At 37.4% G+C, this 17,446-nt stretch overlaps 1 protein-coding gene across 2 annotated transcripts in view; it reads right to left on the minus strand.

The window, feature by feature from the left end:
* The window catches only part of TRAK2 (trafficking kinesin protein 2), a 39,142-nt gene that overhangs the window by 13,503 nt on the left and 8,193 nt on the right, over positions 1–17,446 (minus strand). Inside the window, exons 2-6 of one of the 2 annotated variants that reach the window (XM_039354273.1) lie at positions 11,372–11,630; positions 8,170–8,364; positions 4,329–4,405; positions 1,771–1,887; positions 453–662 (exon numbers count right to left, since the gene is read on the minus strand). In XM_039354273.1, coding sequence (XP_039210207.1) covers positions 453–662; positions 1,771–1,887; positions 4,329–4,405; positions 8,170–8,364; positions 11,372–11,408 — 636 coding nt within the window. In that variant the 5' untranslated portion in view covers positions 11,409–11,630. Of the gene's footprint in view, positions 1–452; positions 663–1,770; positions 1,888–4,328; positions 4,406–6,766; positions 8,130–8,169; positions 8,365–11,371; positions 11,631–17,446 lie in introns of those variants that run through there. The other variant, XM_039354282.1, reaches the window with a different exon arrangement.

The following is a 17,446-nucleotide window of genomic DNA, read 5'->3' on the forward strand; positions in this document are numbered from 1 at the left end:
ACAGATGGAATTAATACCTCTACAAATATCTCTAGTAGAGTTATTCCACTGATTTGTAAAAGGAAATTACAATACTGCTAATTTTATTTTCAATTTCTAATGCCCCAAATAAAAGAATTCACATTTTTTATACAGCCACAGTGTAGAAAAGTTTTCACTGAGCATCCACACTGTCAGCTTACATTTCTGTTTTGGTCAGTCTCTGTCATCTCAGGTCTCACAGCATCCATGTAAAATTAGAATTGCTTTTGGGTCATTTGCATCTACATTGCATTCTGATGTCCATTTCTTCAGTTTGGAAATACCCTTTGGGAGCTTTTTGCTGTCCTTTTTTGATTGAACAATCCTACTCATCACTTTTTCCATAAGCATGACCTTAGCCATGTTAATATATCCTTTTTTTAATGCTTGAATTTAATTCAATTAATAATTCCCAACAGGATGTAAGTTACCTTTGTTCGAAGTAATAGGTTTTCCTCTTCCAGTTCCCTGAGTTTATCTTGCAAGATATCCAACTGTAAGAAACCTTGTGACAAGTTGAAGGACTCATTGAAACGAAGTGGTGTGGAACAGCTAGAATCAGTCTCACTTTCTTCAGAAGCAGTGGATACCACACGAAGCAGTTCATCTTTTTTTGTTAGTTCATGTTGTAGCTGGTGAATCTGATTTTAAAGCATTTTTGTTTAGTAAACATAACCATTTACTCAAAACAATGCAATTTATGCTAATGAATCAACAGACAAGTTAAAATACAATTGGACTGCTATCTCCATTACCACTTCTTTAGAAAATGCTAATCGCCCCCCACTTTTTAAAAAAATAGTATTAAATATGGATTTGCTCCAAATTACATTTTTATGAAAAGTCTTAGAAATATTAATGGAAGATAACTTTGTTTATTCCATGTTCCAAGTATCATATTTTCTTTCCTGAACTGTCATTATCTAAAATTCAATAATGTGAAAATACATCAATTTTCCTTGACAGAAGTCCCTTTTTTAAAGCCAATAGTTCTAAGGCTAAAGAAATATTTACCAATCTATCATCCAGTGTTTTTTTTTAATTCTAGGAAAATAAAGAACTATTTTCCATATTCATCAACTACCAGAATTCTTTATTCATAATGTGATATACATGGTCCAACTGCTTCTGTATGTAATAAGATTAAAACCATAGGTAAATTTTATTTATTTCAATTATATCTCCCTGGGACCTAAATTAAATGGGCACCAGTCCAAACATTCTATAGACCTAGGATTCACTAAAGTTGCTGAATCAAATGCTTTCAAATATATTCTTTGTTTTTTAACCCTTTTCTATTTTTAGGTAGAAGAATCATGAGAATTGTGAATTTTGAACATATAACTACTACACACGTCAAATATTAGACTCAAATTTTATTTTCTTTACATGGATTGTAATTCCTATTTTTACTCTCTATTTAGGATGCAGCACACATAAATAGTTTGAAACATGGTGCAAAAAAATAAGTACACAAGCAAGAGTTCAGCTGAAATATTCAGCTCTGCATAATACATATACGCTTCCACATTTGAAATAAATAAAATAGGCCTCAACGTTCTTCCATCTTTCTTCACTAAACAAAGACTGACTTGAAACTTTGTAGGAAAGAAAGCTTCTAACATCAATAGGTTGAAAGTTTTCATCTGATTTCCCATAAGCAGCTTTCATAGTTAATATAACTTCAATAGATGCTTAAATAATGAATTAACCTCTTAAAATCCCCAAAGCTTAAACCTGTTCACTTACTTTGTCAAAGGCTTGACCCAACTGATCCTCCAGAACATCATTTTGCTCAGTTAGGCTATGCTTTTGTCTAAGAAGGGCTTGTCCAATCCGTGCTGCTAGTTCTAGATCTCGATCTTTCTGCTCAGAAAACCATTAAAAACAGCATTATTGTCCCCCCGCAGAAGTTGTTCAAATGGTAGCATTTTCTTCATTTGTGCACATAAATGAAGAAAAGAGACAAGAGTTTTTGAGTTTGATAATGTTGTGGCACTTCAAAAAAAAAACCTCAGGAAAACATAGGATCTTTTTCAAATATTTGTCATTTGAGAACAGACAGAAACCAAAAGCAACATAAAAGCCATTGCTATGCATCAAACCCATGCATCAGCCCTTTAGGGGAAAAAATAATCTAGAATCAGCTGTACCACAAACACAAGTCATTTCCTTTCTTGAGATTTCTAATCTTCAACTTCCAAACTCTTGAGTTCTGTGGGTACCTTGGCTATATCTATTCCCCAATGTAAAAAGTTCCACCCAAATCTGGAGTTAAGCTGCCAGCCTATTACTGAATGGGAAGACACCCTCCCCCACCTTACGTAGAATCTGGATCAAGCATAAAGATTGACAACTAAACTTTTTAAAATAAACGGCTTTAGTTTTCCATTGTAAATGGGTTTTTATCAGTGTCCAAGTTGCTTTGGGGGATGTTCTAATATAAATCTGACTCTGGAATATCAACGAATTAATAATTAAAAACTCCCTTTTTACATCCCTTAATTCGGGGTAGAGTCTGGGCAATTGGATGGAGCTGAGCATTTACTGGCTGAATGCCCTTCCTCATGCCAGGAACTCACGCTGAGTTCCAAATGGCCGCTTTTGGGCCTGCACGCACAATCAGACGCTGGGGATGCAGCTGCAAACCCCTGGCCGTCAAAGATGAAGAATTCGGCCCGCAAGGACTCCCGAGCTGCAGCCACAGCCCCGGCAACAATAACACCACAAGAAGGTGCAGGGAAGCCTCCCTAATGCGCGCTGAATTTCAACCACCCCTTTTGGGCCCGTGCGCGCGATTAGGCACTGGAGCTGCAGCCGCAAGGGAAGGCAACCAAACAAACGTAAAAAAAAACTATTGCTGCCTCTAAGGAAGGCTCCCCAGAGGATTAGGAACAGCACTGATCTCAGCAGAGATCCAGGAGTAAGGGACGCTAAAGAGATGGAAAACGAAAGAGAAAGGCAAGAAATTTTTTTTTTTAAAAAAAAAGGTTTTACTGAGCCTCACTTTGTAGCTAAGGAGGGGTTGGAAAGGAACAGCAATCCAAACCCAGCGCTGAATACAGCGCTGTTCAGAAAACTGTGAAAAATGGAAAGATGAAAAAACCACCAATGGAGACTATACCTGCCTAAGAGCCAAACTTGCACGTCTGTCCTGGGCAAGATCAAGTCGAGACTGGGACCCTCTAGCTCAGGAGAGGCGTGGCAACTTTGGCTGACTTGATCTGATTGGGCAGGAACACAGTCTAAACTCATTGGTGGATTCTCCATCTCCTGTGCTGGAGAATTGAGGAGGACTGTTGGGGTTATAGATTAGTGTCAATATTGAAATGTATATAATTTTAGGCTAGCAAATAGAGAAATGACTTAAGTATTGTATAAAAAACCCACATGTATCTATAGAGTAAAAGAACTAAATGTAAGAAGAGAAATAACTTGACAGAAATGTTTATACTGGAATGTTACGTCATGTCCAATGTTTTCTTTTTTAACTGTATTGTAAATAAAAAACTTTTATACTCTATCTTTATTTGAAGATTACATTAACAGAATCTGCAAATCTCTCCTCTTGCCTTCTAATCCAAAAAATTAGAAAGAATCCCTTCTGAGACATTTGCCATGCCCCCATTCTTTCTGTGGAAGGAATGTTAGCTGTTTCTTAATTGATTGTTGGCTAGTCTGGGCTCTTTCTTCTGTCTCTCGAGGTCATTTCCAATCATTACAATAACAATGAGTTGGAAGAGACCTTTGAGGTCTTCTAGTCCAACCCCCTGCTCAAGGAGGAAACTCTATACCATTGCAGACAAATGGTTGTCCAGTCTCTTCTTAAAAAATTTGGTAGTTCAGGCTGTACTTTTTTGCTGACTTTATCTTACTAGTTCCTATTCTCCTAGAGCTTTGGGGCCAGTCATGAAAAAAAAAATGGTTCTACAGTTTTTGCTACTCTCAGGATCTATTCTGGGAAAAATAAAAACTGTGAACTGTTTTTCCCAGCCTGTATCCTACTCCACTGGCTATTGTTTCAGGTTTAAAATCAGGCTGAAATTTGGACTATAAAAGACCAGTGTTGTTCAGCAATGTCTCTACTATTTTTCTACCAGTAACACTTCATATGAGATTCTACCATATTTTAAGCCAAGTTTGGATCACATGAATCAGCGAAAGATTATGATGTTGGAACTTGAACACCCTAATAACATTACTAAAATGTCTATTCTTAAAATTATCCATTTCTTTCTAAAATTTAAAATATTTATTTCCAATTTGTAAAACTATGTTTAGTTATAAAACAACAATGACAATTTTACCTCAGCCAACAGATGAGTGATTACTTCAATATCATTGCAGTTTTTTGGTACATACTTTCCTCTATCTGTGCCAACAACTGAAAAACAAAACAATTTCTTAATGTGATTTAAACAAATGAAAATAATATACTCCCAACGATAACATACTTGAAAATGTACAAAAAATTGTGAAGACCAGTGATTAAAGAACAAGAGTAGGAAAAAAGATATTTAGACTTAATTGCATTATATTTTTGTGGAATAAATTCTAATTAAAGAAAATAAGGAAAACTTAGTTTTCATAGTAACAAAATACATTTTGGTATATAAAGGTCTGCATGTTCAAGTCATGAAGTATTATCTTTAATACAAGAATTGGACAACTTCATTCAATACTGTAAGGGCAATCTTCAAGTAGAAGCAGGACACTTCCTTGCAAGAAAACCTGTATTTTGTTTACTATTGTTACCTAAAACTGTGTTGTGGCAGCTTACTTATTCACAAACTGTCTATATCCAGCATTCAGCTACTCACAAATCAACTGTGTTCATCTTTCAGCTACCCAGAGAAAAGAGTAGGGCAGCCATTTCTCTTCTTCCCTCATCAATTGTTGCAGGAATAAGCAAGCAATACTTCCAAATGAAAAGAAAAGAAAAATTAGTAGAGCCAAGAGAACCAGTCTGATCTAGTGTTTAAGGAGCCAGGCTAGAAACCAGGAGTCTGTGAGTCCTATCTTAGGCAGAAAGCAAGCTGGGTGACCTTGGGCCAGTCACTCTTTCTCAGTCCTAGGAAACAGGCAAAAGGCAAACCGTCTCCAGAAATACTGTCAAGAAAACTGCAAGGACTATTCCAGACAGTCAGTAGAAGTCTAAAATTGATTTAAGGGCACACACACACACACACAAAAGTGTATGCAAAGATTGTCAGAACATGTTGCAGCATTTTGCTGAACATAGCTGATCTCAATAAGAGATGATAAAAGGGATACTGAGAATCTAAGGCAGGGGTGTCAAACTGCCGGCCCGTGGGCTGGTTTTATCATACTGGAGCCGTGCCCATCCCATTGCCAGCAATGGCGAAAAAGCTTTGATACGTCACACGACGTCGCGAGTTTGACATGCCTGATCTAAGGGGTTAGTACTTGGATGTAACATCACTAACAAGTCCTAGGCTGATGAGATGTAAGAAAGAAAAAAACATTCCTAAGGGATAGCAGTGGCAAGCTTATTTCTGTGTTATTTCAAAGAAAAATCCCAGGCTGGTGTACAGTAGTCATCAGACGTTTTGATTTTTTTAACTTTAGGCAAAAAATAAAGTAGCAAAAACACACAGAAAATGGCTTTCGGGTTTTTCTTCTCCAAATTTTTAATAATAATTCTGTTCTGGGTTAGGTGACTGAGGAGGAGAGGAAAGGATAGAGTAGAGAAGTCAGCAAAATTCTGAATCAGTCTTTCTTTTGCTCACTTCTATCCCTAAAGACAAAATTTAGTTCAATTCTCTTTAAAAGTTGGTGTTATCTAGCTAAAGGGCAAATAGTCAAGACAGGCAGATAGACACAGTCCCAATTTTCTTTACCGTACATAATTTTTTTCTTCTTCAGATTGGAAAGAAAAAAATGTAGCCAAGACTCAATTTATTATTCTACGCAGCAATACCCTCTGTACCACACAAACAGGAAACAGACATATGACAAATATTTTCTGTGGATATTTATATCCTAACAATTTACAAATTATTAGAGAAGAAGACAGACCAAATTATCAAAGTACCCATTTTTATTAAAAGGAAAGGTCAAAAACCTGCTCAGCTTAACCAGTAAATCAAAGATAGGAGAACCCAAGTTATCATATTTCTTAAGTAGTGTGCAGCAATATCAAACGTCCACTAAGAAAAATATCCAAAATTAAATTGCACAAGTATAAACACAAGGGTTCCTTCTACTTTCAGAAGTACGGTAACGTAGAAATCATTGAAGATTTCTGCACTGTAAACTAGATGTTCTTCTGTCCATCAGGAAGGAGAATCCATTTTAATACATATTGTTCCTCATTGTAGCAATCTGTGTTCCAAATGGTCTCTCAAACCTCTGAGAGATATTTTTAGTGGCAATAGATGTAAAGAAATAATAGAAAAAGGGGTAATCAGTGAAAATACTCTCCTTCTTACCATCTCTTGCCTATGCGAAGTTTACAGTATTTTACTTTACACAACTGTGTATTCAGTTGTGGATTGTATTCAGTTTTTCCTTATAGTCTAAGACAGAAAGACCTTATTAAAATCGCTTAGCTTTTGAAGAAGTTGAATCTCAGGACTTTCTGATTTGTAATCAGGTAGCAAACATCAAAAAATCCAAACTTCAGTTATAAACATATAAAAATGCATAGTTTTTATAAAGCTCTCAGATTTTCTGGAAAATCTAGTAAAGATATATATATGCTAATGTTTATGTGTACACTTACCTTGCAGAGTTATACCCATGAGTAGCTCTTCATTTTGGTTCACATCCCTTTTATCTAGGGCCATATCCATCTGACAACTTCTATACAAGTAGTTTGGAAGAACTGAATACAAGCTGAAGTAATGGCTAGCCCTTACTTTTTGTTCTGCAATACATATGCTACTGAACCTATAAGCAACACTCCCTAGTATTTATTCAGCTATCAGATAAACATTTCTCCAAGCAGAAGTATCATAAAATAGGAGGAGCTTTACTGCAATACTGGCTATTGCAGTTCTGAAATCAGAAGTCAACTAGTTTTCTAGTTTTGGAATTATAAAGGGCATTAAACGTGGAATATCACAATCATATTAGGAGTTTAGCTTCACTGACAAAACCATTTTTCTATTATAGATGTTAGCATACTAATGTAATACAATATTAGATGAATCCAATGTTTCAATCTGAAGTAGAAAAGTGCTTTGGTTCTAGCAAAAGCATAATTGCTAAATTTGCCAGCAGCTCCTTAAAGCTGCACTTTTTTATTTACTCAATATTGAATTTCACTTTACTGGGTTCACTGAAGGTTCAGTTCTAAAGAACAGAAAGTTGAACAAACCCACAATGCTGATCAAAAGTACAGATAATAAAAAGTTGTATAAGCCAATATTTAACCAACTGATACATTGTTTTTGAGTAACAGATAGTAGGAAGAGATTTTAATAGTCTTATTTTGTTGGGCTTGACATAGGCTGATGTTATTGCCTTATACATAATCTGCAATCAATGCCATTTTAACAACTCTGTTCACTGTTGTTTATTCCCATGTTCTTCAACAGTTCATTTAACAAGAGCAATGTTCATAGGACATTCCACTGTTTTTTAAATTTTGTTAGAAAAAGGACAACAGGCGACTACTTACATCCTTACTAGATTCTTCAATGCCTTCAACAATGGAAGAGCTTCTAATGTGCTAGAAAAGTTCTTAACAATTTAGGGAGATATTCAGAGATATATCTGCCTTGAGAGTAACCCTTATTGAACCATATAACACAGTCAAACATTAGCAGTTGACCACAGGAAATGTTTTATGGCATTTTGTATTATATCATAAAATGCTTTATCGTGATTTTTATGTCATAAAATGTTTTATAAAATTTGCCAAATTACAATTCCATGGGAGTGATGGATCCTGGATTTTGGAAACACTTGAGGCATTGGTTCAAAACATATTGCCCTATGATTCAGTTTCAGCCAGTTAAATGTTACAGACTTGAGAATTTTAGTAATGTATAAATAAATATCCAAGCTTCATTCTTTGTATCAATTTTGGAAAACATATAGTTCTCCAAATCTGGAGATACTTAAGTCCTTTTTGCAGGTTGATTGAATCTTTAATGCTTATATTTGTTTTGGGTTACTTACTCATATAATGGAGTGCCTCCTCAGCAAGGACAGGAGAAGAAATTTCAGGATCGTGACTATGAGAGCTTCTTGACTGGATCCAATCATCATTTACAGGAAGATATAAAGAATCCACATGTAATTTATACTGAGGCAGCTGTTCTTCTAGCATGCTCACTAGCTCTACTTCAGGAAGGTCTTCATTAGGGCAAACATCTAAAGATATATGCAGACAACATACTAGAGATCAACTTTGAAAGAAAACCATTGTTTTCTTTGTTAAATAAATGATTTTCAACATTGTAAAACAAATGAGTAATATTATCCATTCTGAACTAAGGCCAGTAAGAAATAGCACAAATCTTAAACATTTATTTCTATTAGAAATCAATTATCCCTAACTAAAAAAACCCCGCTATGGTTCTTATTTATTTATTAAAATTTATAGACTGCCCCACTCCCACAGGACTCCAGGCGGCTAACAATAAAAACACAATATAACTTAACAAAACAAACAATACAATTAACATTCATCCAGGGGTCAGATTTTATAAACCCCAGGCCTGCCGGAAAAGCCAGGTCTTAAGCAGCTTGAGGAAAACCAACAGGGTGGGAGCGGTCCTAATCTCTGGGGGGAGCTGGTTCCAAGACATGGGTGCCATCAAGAGAAAGCCCTCCCCCGCGACCCTGTCAAATGGCACTGCTTGGCCGATGGGATCTGAAGGAGGCCCAGCCTGTGGGATCTAACCGGATGAAGGGAACTATGAGGTAGTAGGCGGTCTCGCAAATAGCCTGGCCCTGAGCCATATAGAGCTTTAAAGGTAATAACCAACACCTTGAATTGGACCCGGAGGCCAATAGGCAACCAGTGTAGCTCACGGAGGATAGGTGTAACGTGGGTGTACCGAGGAACACCCACTATCACTCGCGCGGCTGCATTCTGGACCAACTGTAGTCTCCGAATACTTTTCAAGGGTAGCCCCATGTAGAGCGCGTTGCAGTAGTCCAGGCGTGAGGTGACAAGGGCATGAGTGACTGTAAGGAGAGCCTCCCGGTCCAGGTAGGGTCGCAACTGGTGCAACAGACGAACTTGCGCAAAGGTCCTCCCAGCCACAGCCGTCAAATGATGTTCCAATTTCGGCTGTGGATCAAGGAGGACACCCAAGTTGCGAACCCGCTCCGAAGGGAGTATATTTTCCCCTGCTAGAGTCAACACTGGACAGTTAACATGATCCTTGGGAGGCAACATCCAAAGCCACTCGGTCTTGTCAGGATTGAGCCTGAGTCTTTTAACTCCCATCCAGACCCTCACAGCTTCAAGGCAACGGCCCATCACATCAGCCGCTTCACTGAGAGAGTTCGGGGAAGAGATATATAGCTGGGTATCATCAGCATACTGATGAAACCTCACCCCATGCTATCTGATGATCTCATCCAGCGGCTTCATGTAAATGTTAAATAGGAGGGGGGAGAGGACCAACCCCTGCGGCACCCCGCATTCAAGAGGCCTCGGGGTTGACCTCTGCCCCCCCACCAGTACCGATTGCAACCGGCCAGAGAGGTAGGAGGAGAACCACCGTAAAACAGTGCCTCCCACTCCCACCCTTCCAAGTCGTCGCAAAAGGATACCATGATCGATGGTATCAAAAGCCGCTGAGAGGTCAAGTAGCACCAAGACAGAGGAATAACCCCTGTCTCGGGCCCGCCAGAGATCATCCATCAGCGCGACCAAAACAGTTTCTGTGCTGAAGCCGGGCCTGAAGCCAGATTGAAAAGGGTCTAGGTAATCCGCTTCATCCAGAGACCGTCGGAGCTGGAGCGCCACCACTCTCTCTACAACCTTCCCCAAAAAGGGGAGATTGGAGACTGGGCGGAAGTTATTTAAATCAGCCGGGTCCAGGGTAGGCTTCTTGAGAAGGGGCCTCATAACCGCTTCCTTCAAGGGTTGCGGGAAAGACCCCTCCCTCAACGAAGCATTGATCAACACCTGGAGCCAGCCTCGTGTCACCTCCTTGGCGGCCAAGACCAACCAGGAAGGACACGGGTCCAATAAACAAGTGGAGGCGCTCATTGCTCCCACCGCTCTGTCAACATCCTCAGCGGTCATAGACTCAAATTCATCCCATAAAACTGAGCTAAGACCTGCCCCGGTCATCTCAGAAGGCCCTGCCCAATCGGAGTCTAGGTCTGTCCGAATCCGAGCGATTTTGTCTGATAGAAACTGCACAAATTCTTCCGCCCTACCCTGTAAGGGCTCCCCGGCTTCCCAAATGTTAAGTAGGGAACGGGTCACCCTAAACAGGGTGGCGGGGCGAGATTCTGTAGACGCAATAAGTGCGGAAAAATGCGAACATTTTGCCGCTCGTATTGCCACTAAATAAGTCCTAATATAGGCTCTTAAAAGTGTCCGGTCGGGTTCGGAGTTACTAGACCTCCAGCGTCGCTCTAGACGTCTCTTCTGACGCTTCATCTCCCGTAGCTCCTCGGTAAACCAAGGTGCCCTCCGGGATCCACAATCACGGAGAGGTCGCAAAGGCGTGATCCGGTCTAACGCCTCTGATGCCGCCTTATTCCAAGCAGCAACCAAGGACTCAGCCAGTTCGTGGAGGAGGGAATCAGGAAAACCCCCAAGCGCTATTCAGAGCCCCTCCGGGTCCCTTAAACGCCTGGGGCGGAACCACCTAATCGGTTCCGCCTCCCTGCGGTGGGGGAGTAGGACCGAGAAATCTAACCTCACCAGGAAGTTATCCGACCATGACAAGGGAGAAGTAACTATACCCCTTAAATCGAAATCACGTCTCCATTGCCCTGAGAGGAATACCAAGTCGAGCGTGTGTCCTCCCCTATGGGTCGGACCCTGAATTATCTGGGTCAGGTCCATGATTGTCATGGAAGCCATGAACTCCTGAGCCACACTGATTTTAAGATGGATTTCTTTCTTAATCCAACTTTTATTAGTATTTTAATTTATCCTGCTGCTTTAGATACTTTTTTCCCCTCCCCAATTCTTTTTCTAATTTTTATATGATTTGCCTGCTTAAGCACTTTGGGAAAATTTACGTGCCATTTAATCAACCTTGAGTTTGGCCTAATAAAGGCATTGCTTCATTGTAAATTTGAGACAATTCTTAAGCTCAATATAAACTACTGAAGATTGTAGCCCTGAAGCAGTTATAATTTCCAAAACATCTACCAGCACCTTTTAATTAACTCATCAGCTTACCAGTGATGTTCTCTGAATTGCTGTGATTGAAATTCATGAGGGTTGCTTCAGGCTTCAATTCTTCGAAAACCACATCCTCTTTCCATTTTATATCTTGCTCCTTCTCATTTGAGTTGAATGATCATTTGGCAATATTCTAAGGCTGGCATTCATTTCATGTCAACTAGACAGACAGGATAATTTAGGCCAAAGGAAGATACATTTGAAGCTGCCAGTTTCACTATCTTTATATCACAATCTTGCCCAGTTCATTCACCATCTTGGGGGAAAAAAAGAGGAAAACAAGTGTTAAAATTCAATTTTAGACATTAATGTTAAACAATTCTTCTCCTAACTACTGCTAAATGAGTAACTATCTTTTCCCCATCTTAATCAAAGTAGGAGTTTACTAATTCATTTTCTGCCAATCTTTTTTCCTTTATCCTTGCATATGAAAATCTAGAATGAAAAAGAAAGAAACCTTAATATATAATGAAGTTAATATATATAGAAACTAACAACCAACTTCCCTTCCTGGATGTCTTAGTCTACAAGAAATCCAATGGCTCCCTAGGACACACCATCTACCAGAAGAAAACACACACAAACCACTATCTGCACGCTCTCTCACACCACCACCCAGCACAGATCAACTCTGTAGCCAAGACACTCATCTCCAGAACAAGACGCTTAGCTGACGAACAACACCTAAAACCCGAACTACACACTCTCACCAATGTACTAACATCCAATGGATTCCATAGAAATAAGATTACAAACCTAATCCAAAAAGAAACCCCCACTAAAATCCAAGACAAAGAACAAGAAAACGGCAAAGCCCTTCTCCCATACATAAAAGGCACCACAGACAGAATCAGTAAGATCCTCCATAAACACAACATCAAAACAGCATTCTGCACAAACAAAAAAATATCCACCATCCTTAGAAACCCCAAAGATAAAATTGAATTAGAAAATCAAGGAGTATACGAAATCCCATGCACCACTTGTCCCACCACATACATTGGACAAACCAACAGACGAATAAGTGCACGCATTGAAGAACATAAGAACTCAGTCAAAAAAGAGGAATCAACATCTTCCCTGGTCCAACACCTTAAAGCCACAGGACATGAAATTGACTTTAAAAATACCAGAACCATTGCCAAAAGTGAAAATTTTAATAACAGAATAATCAGAGAAGCCATCGAGATAGAAAAACGCCCACACAGCATGAACAAGCGAGATGATACCTCCCGCTTACCAGCCATTTGGAAACCCGCCCTTATTGACAAACGACTCCCTAACACAAAAAATGATACCAGACCCACACTCACAAAAACCACACAGGATGTCACCACCACACATCCACGCAAAAAACAAACCCAAAGCCACACCAATGACGAGGCACAACCACAAACCAGAAGCCAGACCACAGCTGCATCATTAGCCACTTTAAACCCCTCCAGTCCATACATGAAGTAAACTGACACCCTCCATGAAGAGGAGGCACAACCACGAACGCGAAGCCAAAAAATAGCACGGCAGCCAAAATCTTAAACCCCTCTGCAACTCAGACTAACCTGAGCACAACCAAACAGAACACTCCCCCAGCCAATCAGAGCACAGCCAAGCCCCTAACCATTCAGAACACACCTCCACCCAATCAGAACACCGCCAAGCTCCCACCCAATCAGTTCATACCCCCACTGGCAGTTAAAAGGAAGAAACAGCTAAGACCACACATTGCTGCTCAAAGCACAAAGCTGAAAACACCAGCCTGAAGATGACGAATGGGACTTCGTCGAAACGTCGCCAAGACACTTCCAATTTTACACGGGAGAAAACCCGAACAACCAAAGACCTACATACAAATACCCGCGAAAACCTCAGAAAACATACATACATACATACATACATACATACATATATATATATCCAGTTACAATGTATACTCAAATATAAAATGGAAATATCCCAACATCAAACTCTTTGATATTAAAATGAATTTTCCTTTGGGAAGGACCATTGCATAATTTTATAGAAAAGTATATTGCATTACATACATGTATAAATTGCTAGGTCCCAAATACTAAAAAGGAATGTTTACTTTAAAAATGAATTAAATACAAACAAAAGAAGCAAAACATAAACTAGGAGACCTATAAAATTAATAATGAGAAGCCAAATTTCTTTTCATGGCTTAAAATGTAGATGTCTCATAGGCAAGTCTAAATATCAGTTGCAAGAAGGTATGAAAGATAAAGGGGGATTGGCGTTACCAGAGTGGGAAATATACTACCGAGCATCGAGCTTAACTTGGCTAAAAGATTGGATGGATTTGAAAAATACTAGAGTTTTAACAATTGAAGGACATGACTTGCAAGCAGGGTGGCATGCATTCCTATTGGACGAAAAACATAAAATACACAGATACTTTCAAAGACATATAGTTAGGAATGCATTGCTACAGACTTGGGAAAAAATAAAACAAAAACATTTTATAAGAATTCCAATGTGGTTATCCCCAACAGAAGCTCTGAAATACCCAAACCTATTGGACATAAATAAGATAATTAGATACAAGGAATTAGTAAATGAACAGGGAAATCTGAAAACAAAACAAGAATTGGAACAAGATATTGGCAGAGAGATGGTAGACATTTACTCAAATTCAATTTAAATATATAGAGGACAAAAAATTATATGAAATCCAAAAAGAGCCGCAAGAATTGGATAAAATTATACATGGAACAGAAATAAAATTAATTAGCAATTTATACAAATACCTATTGAGATATAAAATGGAAGACGAGGTTGTCAAAGACACAATGATTAGATTGGCAAAAAATTTCGGATATAATATAGAATTGGAGAAATGGGAAAAAATATGGGAAATAAATATAAAATTGACTATGTCGGCGGCATTTAAGGAAAACCAGTTGAAGATGTTTTACAGATGGCATCTTCCACCAGCAAAGCTTTCCAAGATGTTCCAGAACAATTCGCCAACATGCTGGAAATGTAAAAAAGTACATGGAACATATTATCATTTATGGTGGACATTTCCAGTTGCAAAAAAATACTGGTCTACAATAAGAAAATGGATCGAAGAAATAATAGACCAATCCGTAGACTGGAAACCACAGATCTTTTTGTTGGGTATTTTAAACAGAAAATAAAGAAATATGGTACTTAATTATACATATAATAACGGCGGCAAGAATAGCATATGCACAGTGCTGGAAAAATGAGAATATACCATCAGAGGAAGAAGTGATAAGAAAAATCCTGGACTGTGCTAAGATGGACAAATTAACAAAAGAGATAAAAGAAAAGGAAGACACAGAGTATTATATAACATGGAACAAGTGGTATGTCTGGTTGGAGACTAGAAATAATAGAGGAGAATAAATATGGAAAGGTCAAAAGTGAAAATATGTGTATAATAATGTATAATAATAACAATATGAATTATTCTTAGTAAGTAGAACATGAAGGAAGAAAAATGTAAATAAGAAATAACGGGGCAATAAGGACAAATATTCTAAAGAAGAATAAGGGGGGAAATGTAAATAATAGATTACTGTTATGTAATGGCTGTAAAAAAAGGGAGAGAAGTATATATTGTGTGTCTATGTGTGTTATGTTTTGCTTTGTTTTGTTTTGTTGGTTAAAAATAAAAATAATAAATAAATAAATAAATAAATATCAGTTGCAAGAATGCCAAGCTTAATTCAAATACTCTTGCTGTTTCATTTCCTCGTCTATATTGTTTTGTTTAATTAAACAAAGTGGGAAAGATTACTTTCCTACAAATAAAGATATTATTAATATAATTATATAAAATTTATTGCAATACATAATTTTGTATCTGTATTAATCATTTTGAACTGCCATGAGTCCTTGGTTAAAAAGCGGAATAGAAATAAATTACGTCAAATTAAAACCTTGAACTGTATTACATCTATAATAATGCATGTGTTTTCTTAGTGCAAAGTCATTTAGGAAAAATACACACCCACACACATCTATACGCCCACACATAAATACACAATACTTTTTTAAAAAAACAAGTTAATCATATTTTACCTAACTTAAAAGTATTGTAGCCTCCTTTCTTACATGTAAAGGATTGCACACCATTTTTTAACATTTCAATTAAGTAACCTTAGCTTGATTAAGAATCATGCTTAAAAGTCTGAGGCTAAACAACAATGTCCTAAATATAACTATTTCTATTTTGTGTTTAAGCTAGTCATGACTCCAGGAAATTGCTTGGGTAAGTCCTAACAATTTTCTTAACAAGATTTTCATTAAGTGGATTCTATAGTACTTCTTGGTTAGAAATTCTAGGTGTCCCTCAGCAATATGTTTATTTGAATCTGCAATTGCTTGATTATTTCTTGCTATATTTTAATCTACTTTCTATAAAATTCTTACATAGTTCTTCAAGATGCATTAGGGGAGAAGGGAAACTTCTTTCACAAATGATTGTTTAAATCAGGGAAAAATAGCCTTTTTAAAATAAAAACATTTAAATTAACAAATTTTAATTTTATAACATTCATAAATTATTCATCTGCTTTTTATTCATAAAAAGTAGGCTCCTCTACTTTTCACTCAGAAATAAGAATAGTCATTACCTTCAAGAGTTCAAAATACCGAGAAATATAGACACAGAAACACCATCGTAAGGATTATTTAAAACTCTTCAAATATTTGGTTATTTTTGCTTCTGTTTATCAACACACCAGAACACTGATACTTTATATCAGTCAACAGCCATTCATAGATAAAAAGTTCTTCCCCTTGGAAAAACATTACTGTGATTTAGTTAAGGCCAGCTTCTTAGAATGGAACAAATCTGAACAATTTCTATATAACTTATAACCCAATTATGATTTTTCAGTTAGGAATATATCCTGCATATTAATCTAAAAAGAAAACTCTGCCTAGGTTTTTCTAGCGGCATTATTCAGATACTGACAACATTCAATATGTCAGGCTTATTGTCATCCAAACATAATTAAAACATGTAAACATTAAACCTTTTTGAAAATCTAAATGCTGGAAAAGTGAAAAACTGCAGTATTAAGTATAATTTTGTTTTATCTACTGCCTATAAAATAAGACAAAAATGAATTGTACTGTAATGCTATTTTTCTAGCAATTTGGTGTTTTCACAAATCATTTGTGAAAATGATCCTGTCATTTCAGCACTATCCTATTAGAAAATTTTGAATATTTTAATTTGGGAAATTTCAATGAACTCTGTGTTAACGCAAATTTTTGAAAGTAAGAATATAAGAAATAATTAAGCATTTTTATCCACTTATTGAGTTCCTCCCAAGGAGCTAAGATGTTGTTATTTGATGGTGCTAAATGTATCATTTGCAGGATGTAAGCTGTCCCACATAAACTTTTGCAGCTGACTGGTGATTTTGTCAATGCCAGTGGTGTTCATGTGGTGCTCCAGATCTTTTGGAATTGTACCCAAGGCCCTCATTACTATTGATACTATTTTTGCTATCTTTTGACCCAGTTGTTCTACTTCTATTTGCAGCTCTTTGTATTTTGTGATTTTTTTTCTAATTCTTTCTCTTCAATTCTGCTGTTTTCATTATTATCATTATTATTTTATAAATAACTCAAAATGGCAAAGATATCTCATACTCCTTCCTTCTCCTATTTTCTCCAAAACAACCCTGTGAAGTGAGTTAGGCTAAGAAAGAATGACTGGCCAAAGTCACCCAACCAGCTTTCATGCCTAAAGGTGTGACTCAACAGTCTCAGGACTAGAACTTAGGGTCTTCTGGTTTCTAGCTTGATGCCTGAACTACCATACTAAAACTGGCTTTCTGTTAAATGATATTAGAACAGTTTGTTGTGCCTGTCTGGAAATACATTAAAAAGAAACAGGCACAACAAACTGTTCCAATATCATTTAAAAACAAACTCAATATAAGGAATCCTAGGGCTATGCAGCACTTTGGATGAGCTCTTCAAAAGTTCCACTGGAGCACATGGGAGATTACTGCACAGTAGCACCTTTTAGGGAAGGTGTTTCGCAGACATGTTGCATGACATTATTTA

This window comes from Crotalus tigris, unplaced genomic scaffold, assembly GCF_016545835.1.
Source record: "Crotalus tigris isolate CLP2741 ecotype Arizona unplaced genomic scaffold, ASM1654583v1 scf7180000017568.13789103, whole genome shotgun sequence".
Lineage (NCBI taxonomy): Eukaryota > Metazoa > Chordata > Lepidosauria > Squamata > Viperidae > Crotalus > Crotalus tigris.